This window comes from Ovis aries, chromosome 15, assembly GCF_016772045.2.
Source record: "Ovis aries strain OAR_USU_Benz2616 breed Rambouillet chromosome 15, ARS-UI_Ramb_v3.0, whole genome shotgun sequence".
Classification (NCBI taxonomy): Eukaryota; Metazoa; Chordata; class Mammalia; order Artiodactyla; family Bovidae; genus Ovis; species Ovis aries.
Window position 1 is genome coordinate 24,048,259 of NC_056068.1, and position 15,107 is coordinate 24,063,365.

At 40.8% G+C, this 15,107-nt stretch overlaps 1 protein-coding gene across 25 annotated transcripts in view; it reads right to left on the reverse strand.

Annotated features, from left to right (window-relative positions):
- USP28 (ubiquitin specific peptidase 28) overlaps positions 1 to 15,107 on the reverse strand; it is a 70,039-nt gene that overhangs the window by 5,583 nt on the left and 49,349 nt on the right. For 10 of the 25 annotated variants that reach the window (XM_027979219.3, XM_027979218.3, XM_060399292.1 and 7 more), the window contains 10 exons: positions 10,895 to 11,074; positions 8,345 to 8,565; positions 7,445 to 7,515; positions 5,778 to 6,006; positions 3,606 to 3,797; positions 2,690 to 2,829; positions 2,345 to 2,530; positions 1,285 to 1,380; positions 415 to 593; positions 240 to 318 (listed from right to left, as the gene is read on the reverse strand). In XM_027979219.3, coding sequence (XP_027835020.1) covers positions 240 to 318; positions 415 to 593; positions 1,285 to 1,380; positions 2,345 to 2,530; positions 2,690 to 2,829; positions 3,606 to 3,797; positions 5,778 to 6,006; positions 7,445 to 7,515; positions 8,345 to 8,565; positions 10,895 to 11,074 — 1,573 coding nt within the window. The remainder of the gene's footprint in view (positions 1 to 239; positions 319 to 414; positions 594 to 1,284; positions 1,381 to 2,344; positions 2,531 to 2,689; positions 2,830 to 3,605; positions 3,798 to 5,777; positions 6,007 to 7,444; positions 7,516 to 8,344; positions 8,566 to 10,894; positions 11,075 to 15,107) is intronic. The other 15 variants (XM_060399296.1, XM_060399295.1, XM_060399294.1 and 12 more) reach the window with 2 other exon arrangements.

The following is a 15,107-nucleotide window of genomic DNA, read 5'->3' on the forward strand; positions in this document are numbered from 1 at the left end:
CCCACTCCAGTATTCTTGCCTGGAGAATCCCATGGACAGAGGAGTTTGGCAGGCTACAGTCCATACAGTCACGAAGAGTTGGACACAACTGAAGTGACTTAGCATGCACGAGAAGAACATATAAATGACAGCCCCAAATGTCTCAATAGCTCGGCCTCCTTACATTTTTGTTTTTTAACTGTTAGGGTTGCCTTAGAAATTCATGTATTTGCTCTGTAGATGTAAAGCGAAGACCTCACCTTGTACTCTTCCATATTCATGTCATCTGGACCAATCTCCTTCAGTTTTGCTTGAGCCACCTTCATAATACTGATCGATCTGTGGACAAAGTTAAGAAAGCAATGACAGTTTCCCCTTCAGAGGACTTAGTCAAGATGGAAGGAAGGGCGGTTCCCCAAAGTACTCCCTTCTCACCTTTCATCATAGCTAAGATTTTTATCGGCAAATTGTTCCAGAAGGGTCCGCTCTACTACCCTTTTGGGTGCTTCATTTTGGAAGAAGTAGACAAGCACGTGCTGAAGACGAGGGTCACTGTGAGAGGTGGGGGTCTCCTTGGCGAGCTGATAGAGCCTGGAGTACTCTTCATGGAATGCCTATTGAAGACAGAATTGGTAGTCAGAAAAGGGGGCATGGTGGGCTTGTACACACAGAAACCACTGCCTAAGGAAGTTTTCGTCACTCTAAGAAGACAACTTCTTAGAGGAATGAGAGAGGCAACTGGAACCTATAATCTCTTTGCCTTTCAAAAAGGACAAAACTCCTCTGGCACCAGAGACATCCTGTACTCACAAGAAAATTATTTTCCTCATACAGTGCTCAGAAAAACAAAAGTTTTAATTGTTTCAGCCATATCTTTGAGTATCAAGGACCTGAAATTTAAAAATCCAAATAAATGTATTTAAGAATCTTAAATTTTATTCAAGCACCCTAAAAAGCACGGCCTACTTTCTTATATTATGGCCTCCAAATTACAAAGGCAAGGTCTCATTCACAGCTTTATTAACAGGCGCCTCCTAAGAACAAGGAGGTTACTCCAGGCCGGGTGTGACCTGAGCACTGAGGCTGCGTTAATGCCACGAGAGGAGGAGCCATCAGTGCCGTGGGATGGCTGTGCTGTTAGTCGGGCAGCGAAGGGAGTTTTACATTTTACTTCAATGAAAAACACTTTTTCAGCATCTGATATAATCACTGACCCATGATTATGATCCCTGTGGTATAAGGATTAGAATTTAATTCTAATTCTAATTAAATTATAATTTAAAAAACAAGACAAAACAGAGATACCTTAATAAGCCCTGCTTCAGACCCATCTCGGTCAAAGGTCTGACGGGCTTTAGCTATGGCCAGGATGACCCCTTGCATGGCAGGGCTCAGCATCACCTACCACAAGAGGGCACAAAACACAGAGAGAAAGCAGAGGAGAAAGGTTCAGAAGAAGACTGAGAAAGAAAGGTGAGCAGACTGCCGCAGGGAAGCAGGGTGGCGTGCCCCCGGCCAGCAGCCACTGCAGGGGCAGGCTCACACACCCCGCTCAACACTAGCGGCCCCTGGCCCTCTCACGAGCACAAGACCTTGCCCATGACAAGGTCTTCCTATAGACTCTCTCTAATTTAGCAGATGAATAAAGAGGTATGTCTAAAAATACCTACGATATAGCACTGCTACATAATCAAGGTAAATTGCAGCTCTCAGAGGGGAAAGGTCTGAGGAGAGAATTCCACCTGAGTTCTCAGGTTTGGGTGTCCATCCTGAATACACCAGTCTTTCAGGTGAACAGCACATCTGAAACAGTCTGAAACTAGCAGGTACACAAATAGGACTTTATAAAGTGAAAACCTTGCAATGATTAAAAAAAAACAAACCGTCCCCCAGAAACCTGAGGACAGGATTCAGGACTGTTAGTGTGCGGTGACAGCTGCAAAGGAGCCAGACAGCGAGCAACCCGGAAATCTGCAGCTTCTCCCGGAGCTTCAGAGTCAAAACCAGGTCAACTCACATTCGACCTGCTCACTAGACAACTGAAATTCTCGTATTTGGAGGAAATGCAATGGACTAATGTTACCAAAGACTCCTGATTTAAAAGGCAATTTTTTGTTCAGGATATGACACATGGAACTAAATTCTACCTTTCTGAGCCACCTGGACTCCACAGTGGCCTCGTAAGGACAGGTCTGAGTAGAGACCTGCCGGCAGTGGTGTAGGATGGTGACTAAGGCCCTCTCACCCACCACCTGTGTCTAGGAGAAAACACTGTTGCCGAACGCCTTACACAGCTATGCTCAGTCACGTGAGCAGGAAACACAAGACTGACGACAGACAGCTAGACCCTGACTCATCTCTGTACCTCCTCATCATATCCATCTGCATCAGATCTAACCAGAATCCTTCCCACACTGGGAATCTCGACTTCAGAGACCTCAGCATTAGGCTGGGCAGCAGATTCTGCGTCACGAGCCTGTGGGGGCTGCTCTGACTGCTCTGCAAGGTTTGTTTCCGGGGGCATGGGCTTCTTGGGTTCAGCTTCTTTAAGCTGTGGCGGCAGAATGGAGAGAAAGAGTAAGAAAAAAACAGAAATAAAGAGGGATTGGTTAAATGCAGCAGACACAGAATAACAGAAATGTGAGAAAACTGTGGCAATTATTGCCGAAAGCCCACCCCTCCGGATTTTGGGCTTCTAGGCCCCTCTCACCTCACTCAGTGCAGCTTCTACGCCACTGTTCTCATAGGCATGTGCTGTGTTTGCTATCGCCTGGGCAGTCTGCTCCTTCACGATCACAGCGTGCTCAGAGGACAGGCACCGAGCCCCATGGGAAGAGGCTACTGAAGATTCTGAGAAAGAATAGCAGGTAGGAATCAGCATCTGGTAATAAAACCACTAGAACACTGTACAAGGCAAGTAGGACTGGATACAAAGTTTGATGTGCACACCTTCTAACTAACCTTTTGAAAAAATTATGTAAATTTCCCCTAGAAACTAGTGGCTAAAAGAAACAGCTACTTTAGCAAGGAGTCACTGATGATTCTGTAAAGTTTAATGTGCTCCCAATGTTGTCACTAAGAGTCGGACACGACTGAGCAACTTCACTTTCACTTTTCACTTTCGTACACTGGAGAAGGAAATGGCAACCCACTCCAGTGCTCTTGTCTGGAGAATCCCAGGGACAGGGGAGCCTGGTAGGCTGCCGTCTATGGGGTCGCACAGAGTCGGACACGACTGAAGCGACTTAGCAGCAGCAGCAGCAATGCTGTATTTCTTCACGGCAAAAAGGCTTCCTATAAACAACTATCCGTTAGGAAGATCACTTTTACAGAACAATTTTCATAAAATCTACTTATTAATCTTACCATAGTTTCTCCCGCAACCTGGGAAATAAACACTAAACAGAATGAAAGTACAGGCAGCTAGCTGCTCATCTTTCTGCTGGTACCTCTGCTCAACAGAACTGACTGTCTAGAGCCACAAGCTAGGCTGTCAGGTTGTACACCAACTCTGATCCCACTGCACAGAGCATGGCACAGCTCACTCAGAGGACGTGCACGGGGCTGGCTACTGGAGTGCAGCGTGAACTCCCCATGTCACTGGCATAAATGCCCTGCTCAGACACCTTGTGATGGAGAGAAGTCCTGTGATGCCGAGCTGGTGGAAGATTCCATCTGAGGAATTTTGCACGACTGCTCTTCTTCCCATTCCTCCACTTCCTGCTCAAACCTCCAGTTATCTTCCTGAATGTAATGCTTAAGTTCAACAGACAGGGCTTCCACTTCTGACATCTGATCTAATTCATTCGGGGCCGCCTCTAGGGAAGAACAAAGACACAGTTAAAATAGAGTCCCACCAAGCAAAAGGTCTCAAGGAAACCAAAGCTCCTTTCCAGAAAAAAAGAAAGTAAGACACTTTGTCTTTTTTCTTACTTTTAATGAAAAATACACACACAATCCATCCATTGTCCGAAGTACTGACAGTATCAGGCCAATAGTCACAGTATCCCAATAACAGTGGCTGGCATATTGGAAGGGAGGGACATTAAATATTTGTTAAATGAATCAATCAGTGGTAACAAGTGAGGATTTGGAGTAGAGGCCAATCACGGACAAAGCAGCAAGAACAAACCAAACATTTCTTGGGAATTCAGAAAATCATTAGATTCAATGGAAAATTCAAGATAAACAGTTTTATCAGTGTAAACAATGCCCCTATCACTGATAAGAATATCCATCTCCAGGACTTCCCTGGTGGTCCAGTGGTTGGGACTCTGAGCTTCCACTGTAGGGGACATGGGTTTGATCCCTGGTCAGGGAAATAAGATCTCACATGCAATATAGAGTGGTCAAAAAATAATAATAATAAATTGAATTAAATAACAAAATATATCCATCTCAAGATGGTTGAAAATGAAAACCAAGACATTTATACTACCTAAAGTTTCACATAATCAAGTGCTACCACAAAGCAAAGGGATACAAAGGTTAGATCAATAATACCTGGGGTTCACTAAAGGCTATGATGAAAAATGGCAAGGCTGTCAATGACATATTCAATCTCATTTCCAACCCTACAACCGAAACAAATCATAAAAACCTACTGAAGAGTAGCACATCCACATACTGGTTGCTGTTAACTAGTCTTTTCACTAAATGACAGTTCCCACTTTTTGTCTATTTCTATAGATGAGCCATACCCATTATAACAAGGCCCCTATATACCACCCACAGCTAGAACAATCGTTTGTACAGAAACACCCACGAGCAGCTGTTCCTGCCCTCACACTGCAAACATGCATTTAGGACGATCAGTTACTGTGAAGTGAGTATTTTCTCCATCCCCTACCTACCAAGCACACAAGAAAGATCATTTGCCGCCCAGACAAAATGCTTATATGTTTCCTTACTTATGCAACACAGTACAGTTTGAACATTAAAAGAAGACGCCCTGTATGATCTTGGATGTGAAAGAAAAAAGAAAGTGTAATATACATGGGAAACAGCATAGAATCTGGAACCAGAATATTTATTGGCTATATGACAAGTACAGAACCTCAGCTGGAAAATATGGGTGATAAGAATTTCTGCCCTGCCTCCTCCGTGTTAGAGTTAATAAGTTATTAGAGAAATAAAGCTTGAAGCATGCAGTAAGGAGGAAAGTACCAGCATAAATGATAATTATGATTACTGTAGGCATTAGTAGCGGTATTATGAGAAGTCTGAAACCGCTGAGGCAAATCCACTTGTAAAATCTGGCTATTCTCCAAAAGGTGCAAAAAATATGCACACAAGAATGTCACTAAAAAAGGGAAAAACTAGAGGCAACTTAAAAGTCTATCAACAGGAGGCTGGTTTAATAAATTATATATATACTCAATGCAATGGAATTATTTTACAGTTGTTAATAGGAATAAGTTGGTTCTATTCATAAAAAGAGAGATTGCTAAGAAAAACAATGAAAAAGATGCCAAACAGAATGGAAAAATATCCCACTTGGTGGGAAAAAAATGGGGTATAGGTGAGATATCAATAAATAAAACCTAGCATCTGCACAGAACATTTCTAAAAGACTACATTAGGAGCCTAAGAATGGATACTTGTTGGGCTCAAGGAAGTAGGAAAGCAAACTTATTTTTCCTTTTTCTTCTCTTTTATACTATTTGTGTTTCTTAAACACATCATTACTTTCTAATAGATCTGAGTTTAATTTTTCTTTTTTTTAACTACAAGACTGTTCCCTTCCCTGAGAAGTACACAATCTCCCCAAGCCTGGCCTCTGCTTACAGTGTTTTTACCTGCATTGAAGTGGGGTAGCTTGTCGTTAATGTACATCAGGCAGTAAGCACTAACATTTCTCTGGCCCCCATAGGAATCTCTTTCAAGTTCTTCCCAGGAAGACTCGGTAACAGAGATGTCGTTGTACTTGAGCCAGACCTGGCGCGGCTGATTATAGACATAGGCCCAGTAGTGCCCCGCGTTCGCCTGTCCCTCGTGAACAAGGACTGCATGCAAGCGATAAGGCACCTGCAAGCCAGAAAGGGTTCCCCGTGTTAGGTTAAAGCAAAGTCAACCGACAGGAGTTTACGTGACTAAAATTCCAAAGCATACCCAACCATAAGACCGAAGAAAACTGCCCATTTACACGTGTGTTTGATGTAGGGTTCACATCAACAAAACATCTTGTTGATTCAAGATGAACTGAAAAAAACACAGCCTTGGAATCTCCCAATTATGTCTCCATTCCTGAATCTTTAAAATCAGACGGCTAAACTAGATGACCTCTGAGACCTCTTTCAACTCTATAAACTCCTATGATTATAGATCTAAAACAAAAGATAACTGAGACCTATTTATTCCCCCAGTTCCAAACTCAGTCTATCTAAAAATAGAAGCACCATGACCACTCATGTTGAGAAGATGCTTACCACACCTGGGACCTGTAGAAGTTATGCTGTTCTAGGGCTAAGTTTTATTAACTAAAATTAATAAAATTTTCTATTAACTAAAATCTAAGTTAGCATATTTCATTATGAATCAGTCACATGGTCTTTATATTTCTTCTTGCAGGTAATCATCCACTTATCTGGGGTGAAGACCCTTTTAACTACATACTTATTTGTTTCAAAATCTGAAAATCTTCCCCTGCCCTGCCGCCCCTGCTGGCAATATGGAGAAAGTAAGAGTAACGCTTAAGTGCTAAGTTAAGTATTGGTGAAAGAAAGGCAAGCCAGTAAAGTAAAATTACATTCAATCAGTACCTTGACTTGTTTTTACGGTGGTAAATTTTTTAAATAATAGAAAAGAGAAAACGGTCAACACCCAAGACTCACATGGTACATTCTTGCTATGCAACACAACTATGGTTTCCCGTGACCCTAGAAACAGGGCTCTCCTCCCACAGTTACGCATTTACACAGAAGCCCGTGGAGGGCAGTCCCCTAACTGCAGCCTCTTTCCTGTCTATGCCCAGAATGTTATTCTAAATAAAAACATATATGGAAAGTACGAATTTCTGCCCTGCCTACCTCTCTTTTGGAATTAATAGAGACATAAAGGTTAAAAAATCATACTGCTAAACAAAGGATCATGAAGGATCAGGGTACTTTGCAAAGGATGGGGAACCAGTCCCTGGTCAGGTTTCCTCCACTGTACTGATTAATTACCATTTTATGAGAAATTTTATTACTATTTAACAACAAACCTTTCCAATACATAGAAAAAATACCATGTGGCAGCCTCAGGACAAATATGTTTTACATCCTATTGGTGGTAGAAGGAAGATACACTGCTCTTTTTTAGCCTAAAACACAGAATAATACATATTTCTTTCCAAAATTAATTCTTATATCTTAGGGAAGTTTCCATTCAGTTTCAAAGAAAACCATCAACTTCTCTGTCTGTATCTGCCCATTAGCACCATTAGAACATGCCTTGACTACTTCCCCATCAATTTTCATTCTACCTGACGGAGGAGAGGATCACAGTACATCTGCTCAATAGTCTGGGTAGTGCTTGCAATACCGTTCTTTAAGTCTGTTAAAAAAAGAACACTCAGTTATAATGATTTCACCCCATGTCACACATGCAGCTTTAGCTCCGCAAAGACTATAGCTTCTCTCTACCTGAGGTTTCCACCCTTTCAGCTTCTCTCTACCTGAGACTGTCACCCTTTCAGCTTCTCTCTATGAACCATAAGGAAGCAGGCAGTTTTAAAGAAGCTAGTGCTTTAGGTTACAAAGACTTACAGTTTAATATGACTACATTAAGATTTCTAAAAAAAAACTTGGGAGGAAACTAAATTTGTATCCTTTACTTATTTATTGCTCCTAGATAAAAGGAGAAAGAAGGGGAGGACAAGAAACGAGACAAGGCCAAAGGATTTTAGGAACAAAATGCTGAATAATATGATTTTACACTGCATGCATGAATCAAATATTCTTTGCCTCCTTAACTGTCAATAAAGCATACTGTATGCAGAAAAAATTTTTAAAGTGGAAATTCAGGAAACTGTAATTCTAAGTTTGGGTCACCTGAAGTCAGAGTTCAGATAAGCTACAGGAAAAGAAATCCAGCAGACGCAGAAAATTCTCTAAGGGGAGTGGCATTGTGTATCCAAGATAACCAGGAATTCCCAGAAAGTTTGAGGAAGAAATCTAGGGAAGAACTTTCATGGTTATATTACTAAAGCAAAGTGTCTGACCTAATCTCACAGGAAACAAAAAGTACCAAAGAGGTCACAATTTCTCAAATTCAACAGAGTACATGGAAATGACAGGACGTGTCTCCAAGGTGCCTAATTTCCATGTATTCACACAAACAGAAAAGGCAAAGAGTAACCCTCTGACAAGCAAAAAGAGCCAACCTTGTATATCCTGTTCAATCTCGTTCCTCCACCTCTGCAGGCAGGTCTTAACAAAGTTTATCTCCTCATCTGTGACTGTTCGAGGAGCTGGGTGTGCGGGCATTTCCACGGAAGAACGGGGAGGTGTAAGTGGCTGCTCTGCCATCTTAGACTTGTGTACAGAATCTTCAGAGGAAGAAAAGGTTCCTTCAGCTTCCTGAGACGTGCTCTCTTTACTTGTACTGAAGGAAGATTAAAAAAAACATGCTCAGATGATAATTTCCAAATACGTGTGTGTGCTCAGTCACTAAATCATGTCTGACTCTTTGGGACCTCATGGACTGTAGCTCTGGAGGAGGGCATGGCAACCCACACCAGTATTCCTGCCTGGAGCATCCCATGGACAGAGGAGCCTGGCGGGCTACAGTTTATATGGTCACAAATAATTGGCCGGATATGACTGAAGCAACTTAGCATACATGCATGGACTATAGCCTGCCTGGCTCCTCTGTCCATGTGGTTTCCCCAGCAAGAATACAGGAGCAGGTTGCCATTTTCTCCTCCATTTCCAAAATACATCTTTGCCTAAACTAATACACTCTGTAAAGCACGCTGCTCTGTGGGAAAGCACAGCTACAATTTGTGAGTGTTTACTCTATAAAGTTACTGAGCCAAACCTTTCTTTTACAGGCATCATCTCATTTAACACAGCTTGCTGATGAGGCAGGTACTATCACCAATCCTATTTTACCAACTTTCAAACCCAAGATTCAGAGAAATAAAGCAGTGTTCCCAAGTTCACCCAGCTAGTCAAGGACAGGAAGGGATTACACTCACATCTGCCTCATATAGTTTACAAGTCTATGGTACTTGCTCTCTAACCACTTGTAACAATGAACCTTCTTCTCAAGAAGAAAGGATGAGAAGCAACATGGAAAAGAGGAGATGGGGAGTGGAGTGGTCAAGGGATCAACTATTGTGTTCCCAAGATGTAACTGACCAAAGTGAGATGGACAGGTGGATCCAGGAACAAAATACACAGAAGAAAAACAGCATCAGCTGTATACCCAACACGCAGGAACGCAAACTAGGTGGCACTCTGGGAAAGCACAGGGTGCAGAACTTGCAGGCAGACAACTCCAGCTCCACCACATCTCAGCTCAACGCCCAAGGAGACGGTAGTAGCCTCGGGTAAGGAATCTGACACCTCAGCTATGAGAGGTGGATGCCAGCCACGTTACATCATTGCTATAAACTGAGAATAATGTATGTAAAGTAACTGTTAATTTATCTACTAATTAACTAACGCCAAAAAAAACTGCACACAGACAAATCAGCAGGAATACAAATGAATCTAAGTATACTTAGGTTTCTGTTTCACACCAAAACCGAAGAACATAAACTTCCCAGTTCTGACTTAAACTCTCACTCCCCTTCCTCCCTGCCTCTCTCCCATATACAAAATAATGGAGCAAACCTCTTTTCCCTGAGGACCTCTACATACGGGAAAACAAAGCCAATGTAAGCAAAAGAGGAGACGTCTCAATCTCAAAAAAGACTACACACACACACACACACACACAGATCAACTTTAAAATCTAATATCAGTCAGTATCATTTCATATTATTAAAACCGATAAAACCACTTTTAAAAATTAAAATCATTTATATTTTACAAAGGACATGAAAACAGTCTACGAAAATCCAAACACACACACACAGGTAGAGTATAAAAGTAAAGGAACCCTCCCTCCACCCTGTGCCTTGCTCCATCCCCTAGAGATAACTGCTATTACCATTTGTTATGTTCTATCCAAACAGGCACTCTGCACACACATGAATGAATGAATAGTAACACGTGTGTGTGGGAGGGGCGGCAAGGGCAGCGAAGGAATGATTGGGTTTCTTTTAAAAACATAAAAAAGTCTAAACTCTTCTATAGGCTCTGGTGTTTTTGCTAGCCAGGACACGCAGATCACATTTGATCCGAGCTGGCCCCAACGGCTCCTCCAGACCACAAAGGCTGTTGCACACAGCTGAGTCAGAAGAGAATCAAGGCCCGTGTGCCATGGCCTCTCCGTCTCTTTGCTGGATAAGCTGCTGGAGGTTGTCCTCTTCAATTTCTAGCCAGTTCTTTCTCTTATTCTAATTTTCTACTTGTAAATAAGTTTCCCTTTGCTTGATGTTTACTTAGACGTGCAGACTCCTTCAGCAGACGAGTGAATGCCATGTTTTAGAAAATCAGTGGCTGACTGTTCCTCTGGAAAAGGCCTTTCATGGCAGTTAGCTTATAGCGACCTCCAAGCCAGGTGGGCCTGGCAGAGAATGAACACTGTTCCAGACAGTTCAAGACGTCTCTGTAATAATCCCAACTATCCCTTGGGTGAGACGAATGCATGGGTGGGAATTATGAACAATTCACTTAAGTGGCAAAACCCTTCCCTATAAGACAAAGAGCTCACGACCTGTGAGCTCTCACGGGGCGAGTGTTCATTGGGTGGAAACATGGCACACAGCTCAGATTAAGCCGAAATCCCCAATATATACTATTTCAAAACTTGTTTCTGTTACCTTTCCTTGGATGTCAGGTCAGAAGTCAGGGAGTGTGCTGAAGAAAGTGGCTCTGTAATGCAGGCACCACTTTGAGATGCAGAGCTCTCGGAGGCAGGTTTTGTACTAGCAAATTCAATTACGTATTTCAACATGTCCGGAAGCGGGAACCGGGCTGGGCCCGAGCCATACTTCACATACCTACAAGGCAGAGAAAACAGTACTCTAGTGCCAAGGCATCTTGTTCTTTCAGGCTCGCTGCATTATTATATGGAGAGTCAATGGAAAGGCTTATCCCTAAAGGCTACGCAATATTTAATACGTTAATCTACAGAGCAGAAGTTTTCTAACTACGAAAGTGAAAACAGATGACAACCTGAATCTTTACACTTGACAGAAAGCATTTCAGGTGGGCTCCTATTCAAAGTCACACCAATGGTGCTTTCTCTTAATTCAAATCACATTTAGGCTCTACTCATAAAAGTAAACTCTATTTGTTAAAGGAAGAGAGATATATCATCATTATTCAAATCTGAAAATAATGCTGTTGGAACTATTAGGTTGGTGCAAAAGTAATTGCAGTTTTGCACTGCTGAAATTTGCCATTTGATGTTGGAATATATTCTTAAATAAATGTGGTTATGTTATACATTTTAACGTACATTTCTTGCTTTATGTTTTTTTTTTTTGCTAATGGCTTATTACTTGCTGTTTATTTTATATGTGTTTTAGACTATGGAAATGATGTTAGTTAGAAAGCAAATTCAAGCTATTTTCTTATTCGAGTTCAAAATGGGTCATAACGCAGCTGAGACAACTCACAACATCAACAATGCATTTGGCCCGGGAGCTTCTAACGAATGCACAGTGGTGGTTCTAGAAGTCTGGCAAAGGAAACTAGACCACGAAAGATTAAGAGCATGGTGGCCGGTCACCAGAAGCTGACAATGACCAACTGAGGGGATCACTGAGGCTGATCCTCTTACAACTACAGGATGAGTTGCCCAAGAACTCAGTGTTGACCATTCTGTGATTGTTTGGCACTTGAAGCAAATTAAAAAGGTGAAAAAGCTCAGAAACTGGGTACCCTCATGAGTTGACTGAAAATCAAAAAACTTGTCACTCTCAAGTGTCATCTTCTCTTATTCTGTACAACAACAAACCATTTCTTATGGTTTGTGATGTGCAACAAAAAGTGGATTATACATGACAACCAGTGACAACGAGCTCAGTGGCTGGACAGAGAAGCAGCTCCAAAGCACTTTCCAAACTTGCACCAAAAAAGGTCACGGTCACTGTTTGGTGGTCTGCTGCCGGTCTGATCCACTATAGCTTTCTGAATCCCAGTGAAACCATTACCTCTGAGAAGTATGTTCAGCAAATGGATGAGATGCACTGAAAACTGCAACGTCTGCAGCCAGCACTGGTCAACAGAATGGGCCAAATTCTTCTCCATGACAACGCCCAACCAAACGTCACATAGACAATGCTCCAAAGGCTGAACAAACTGGGCTACAAAGTTTTGCCTCATCTGCCATATTCACCTGACCTCTCGCCAACTGACTACCACTTCTTCAAGCATCTCAACAACATTTTGCAGGGAAAACGCTTCCACAACCAGCAGGATGCAGAAAATGCTTTCCAAGAGTTCATCGAATCCCAGGGTACAGATTTTTATGCTACAGGAATAAACATACTTTTTTCTTGTTGGCAAAAATGTGTTGATTGTAATGGTTCCTACTTTGATTACTAAAGATGTGTTTGAGCCAAGTTATACTGATTTAAAATTCAGGGTCTGAAACCACAAACGCTTTTGTACCAATCCAATGTACCCAAGGTTTTTTCCCTTTGCTGCATTTTAGATCAAGTAATCTGCAATTAGGAAATATGAGAGAGAGAAAGCTGGAAATGGGAAGTAGGTGTTGACAAAGGTCAGAGTTTAAGTCCTATGTACACTATGATTCACGTACTCATTTAACAGAGAAGGCCAGGCATAAACTACTGAAGATTTCTTTGGAATCAGTAAATAATAAATGTCTTCAATATGTAATCAAAATAACTAATTATTTTAGTAATACCCAATGTTCTGCCATTACTAGCACATGTTACCCTAAGAAAAGAGATTTACTTTAGTGAATTCTACAGTTCACTGCAGTAGAGAGTCTAAATGGTACGTAAGTTGACTCACAGGTACAGGTAAACTATAATTTTGGGATTCCATTTACAAAAGGAGAGAGTCACTTCACATTTTTCTTCTCTGAATAAAGTGAAAGAAACAGCCGCAGAACTACGGAGAAGTAAAATTGTCTGTTTCTATATCAAAAAGGACATTATGAAATGAAAAATAAAATATAATGCAACTCAAAATCAACCACGTTAGAGGATATGTAGCAAAGACACTTCATCCTCTTACAGTATTGTAAAGTAAAATAAAGTAAAAACAAAAATTAAAAAATAAATAAATAAAATAAAATAAAGAAAGAAAATAAATAAAATAAAAGAGAAACAGAATGATTTCTCCTGTGGATTTGCCTGCCACAAAGAATTCTGGCTTTCAAAGAAAAGGATGTTAAATATATAAAGCTAGAGGAACTTTAAATAATTGTTTCTAGTCCTTAGATCTGTATCTTTGGCTTACTTTCAGCCATCAACTTATCTAAACTTTACTGATCTTTCAAGATCTATTTCCTCCATGGTCTTCTTTCAGTATGTCATTCCCTTTAACACTGAAGGAACAGCTCCCATCTCTGAACTCCCTGTCTATCCCACAGACATGGTAAATGTCTTCTTAAGCACTGTTTATTGAAAGAATTTATTAATACATGACTGCCTTGGACCAAAGGAAACCTCTTTCTAGCAGAATTGCAGCACTGATAATCTGTCATAAGGTTTTAAGCCATCATTTCACATATGTAACTCTTCCCAGGTTTGTTGTATTTTAACATGATACTTATACAAAATTTCAGGAACAAATCTTCTTTGAGAAACTTATCTTCATTTCTATGACATCATCATTTTTCTGTTCTTCTAATGAACTCCTTTAGACCAACTACTTCATACCATGTATTAATTTAGTAGAATTAGAATGAAAGTGGTTTCAAAAAAGACGTCTACACTGTACACAAGAAATCTTATCTTTAATATGATATCGAGATACTTTTACAGAAGAAATGGTGAACTTTTCTTTTTAAATAATATAAGTAATACATATACCGGGTAAGAAAACTCAAATTCAAAAAAGGATAAAACAAATCCTAAAAACCATCCATTCCCACCTCAGTTCTATTACCTAATGGTATCCATTAACAAGTTCCTTGCAAAGATTCCCAGAACTATGTCACACACAGAGAAGCAATTTTTCAAAAATAATTACTCAAGTAAAATTATCCAAAAATTTAAGTCACTTTATTTTAAAAAGAAAGTCATATTCATACTACAGAAAATACTCCTGTATGCTATTTAAAATCTAAATAAGTCAGAATGCCTAGCTGGTTACTAGCAAATTGAGTATTTTTCAGTTAAAATACATCAGATATACCAGGTATGTTGTATGAAAACAATTATAACTTTCCAATCTTATAGAGTATCACTCAAACTTTTAAAATAAAATATTGCCATAGGTATAAAGTCCTGTAAATCACTTCCAAGAGTATCTGAGGACTCAATTTTCAGCTAAAGTCTATATTAAGACAACGAGACGATGGATCCTAACAACTCTTGGGTAAATTCTTCCTAAGTGAGAGGGAGGGAGCTGGGAAGTGGCACCCATAGGTGCAGGGTCTTTCTCAGGCTGGTATAGCAGGGTTTGCCTCTCAGGGAAATTACTGAGCCAGCAATGAAGCAGTCAGAGGTAGCATAGTGGTAGCAGCAAAAATAGGAAGTAGATAAAGGCAAAAAAAAAAAAAAAAAAAAAGCCACTGACATTGTATGGAATCTCCTCCCTAAAGACTAAATTAATAGTCTCTGACCAGAGAGAAGTTACACCGATTCCCTCTTAGGAAGTCATAGGGCGGCTTCACAAAGCAGTCAGCAACAACACGTGAACAGTGACTTCTCCACAGGAGAAAGGACTTCGCATGCGTCAAAAACACAAGCACTCTCCTTGAGTCAGCACTGCTGACTTGTTTTACCTTTACCAGGCACTTAAAAGACTGCTTTCTCAAGACAGAGGGATTAGAGTTTTGTGATAAGTTACCTCTTCTGTGTCTGTGAACATGATGGCAAGGAAAGCAGA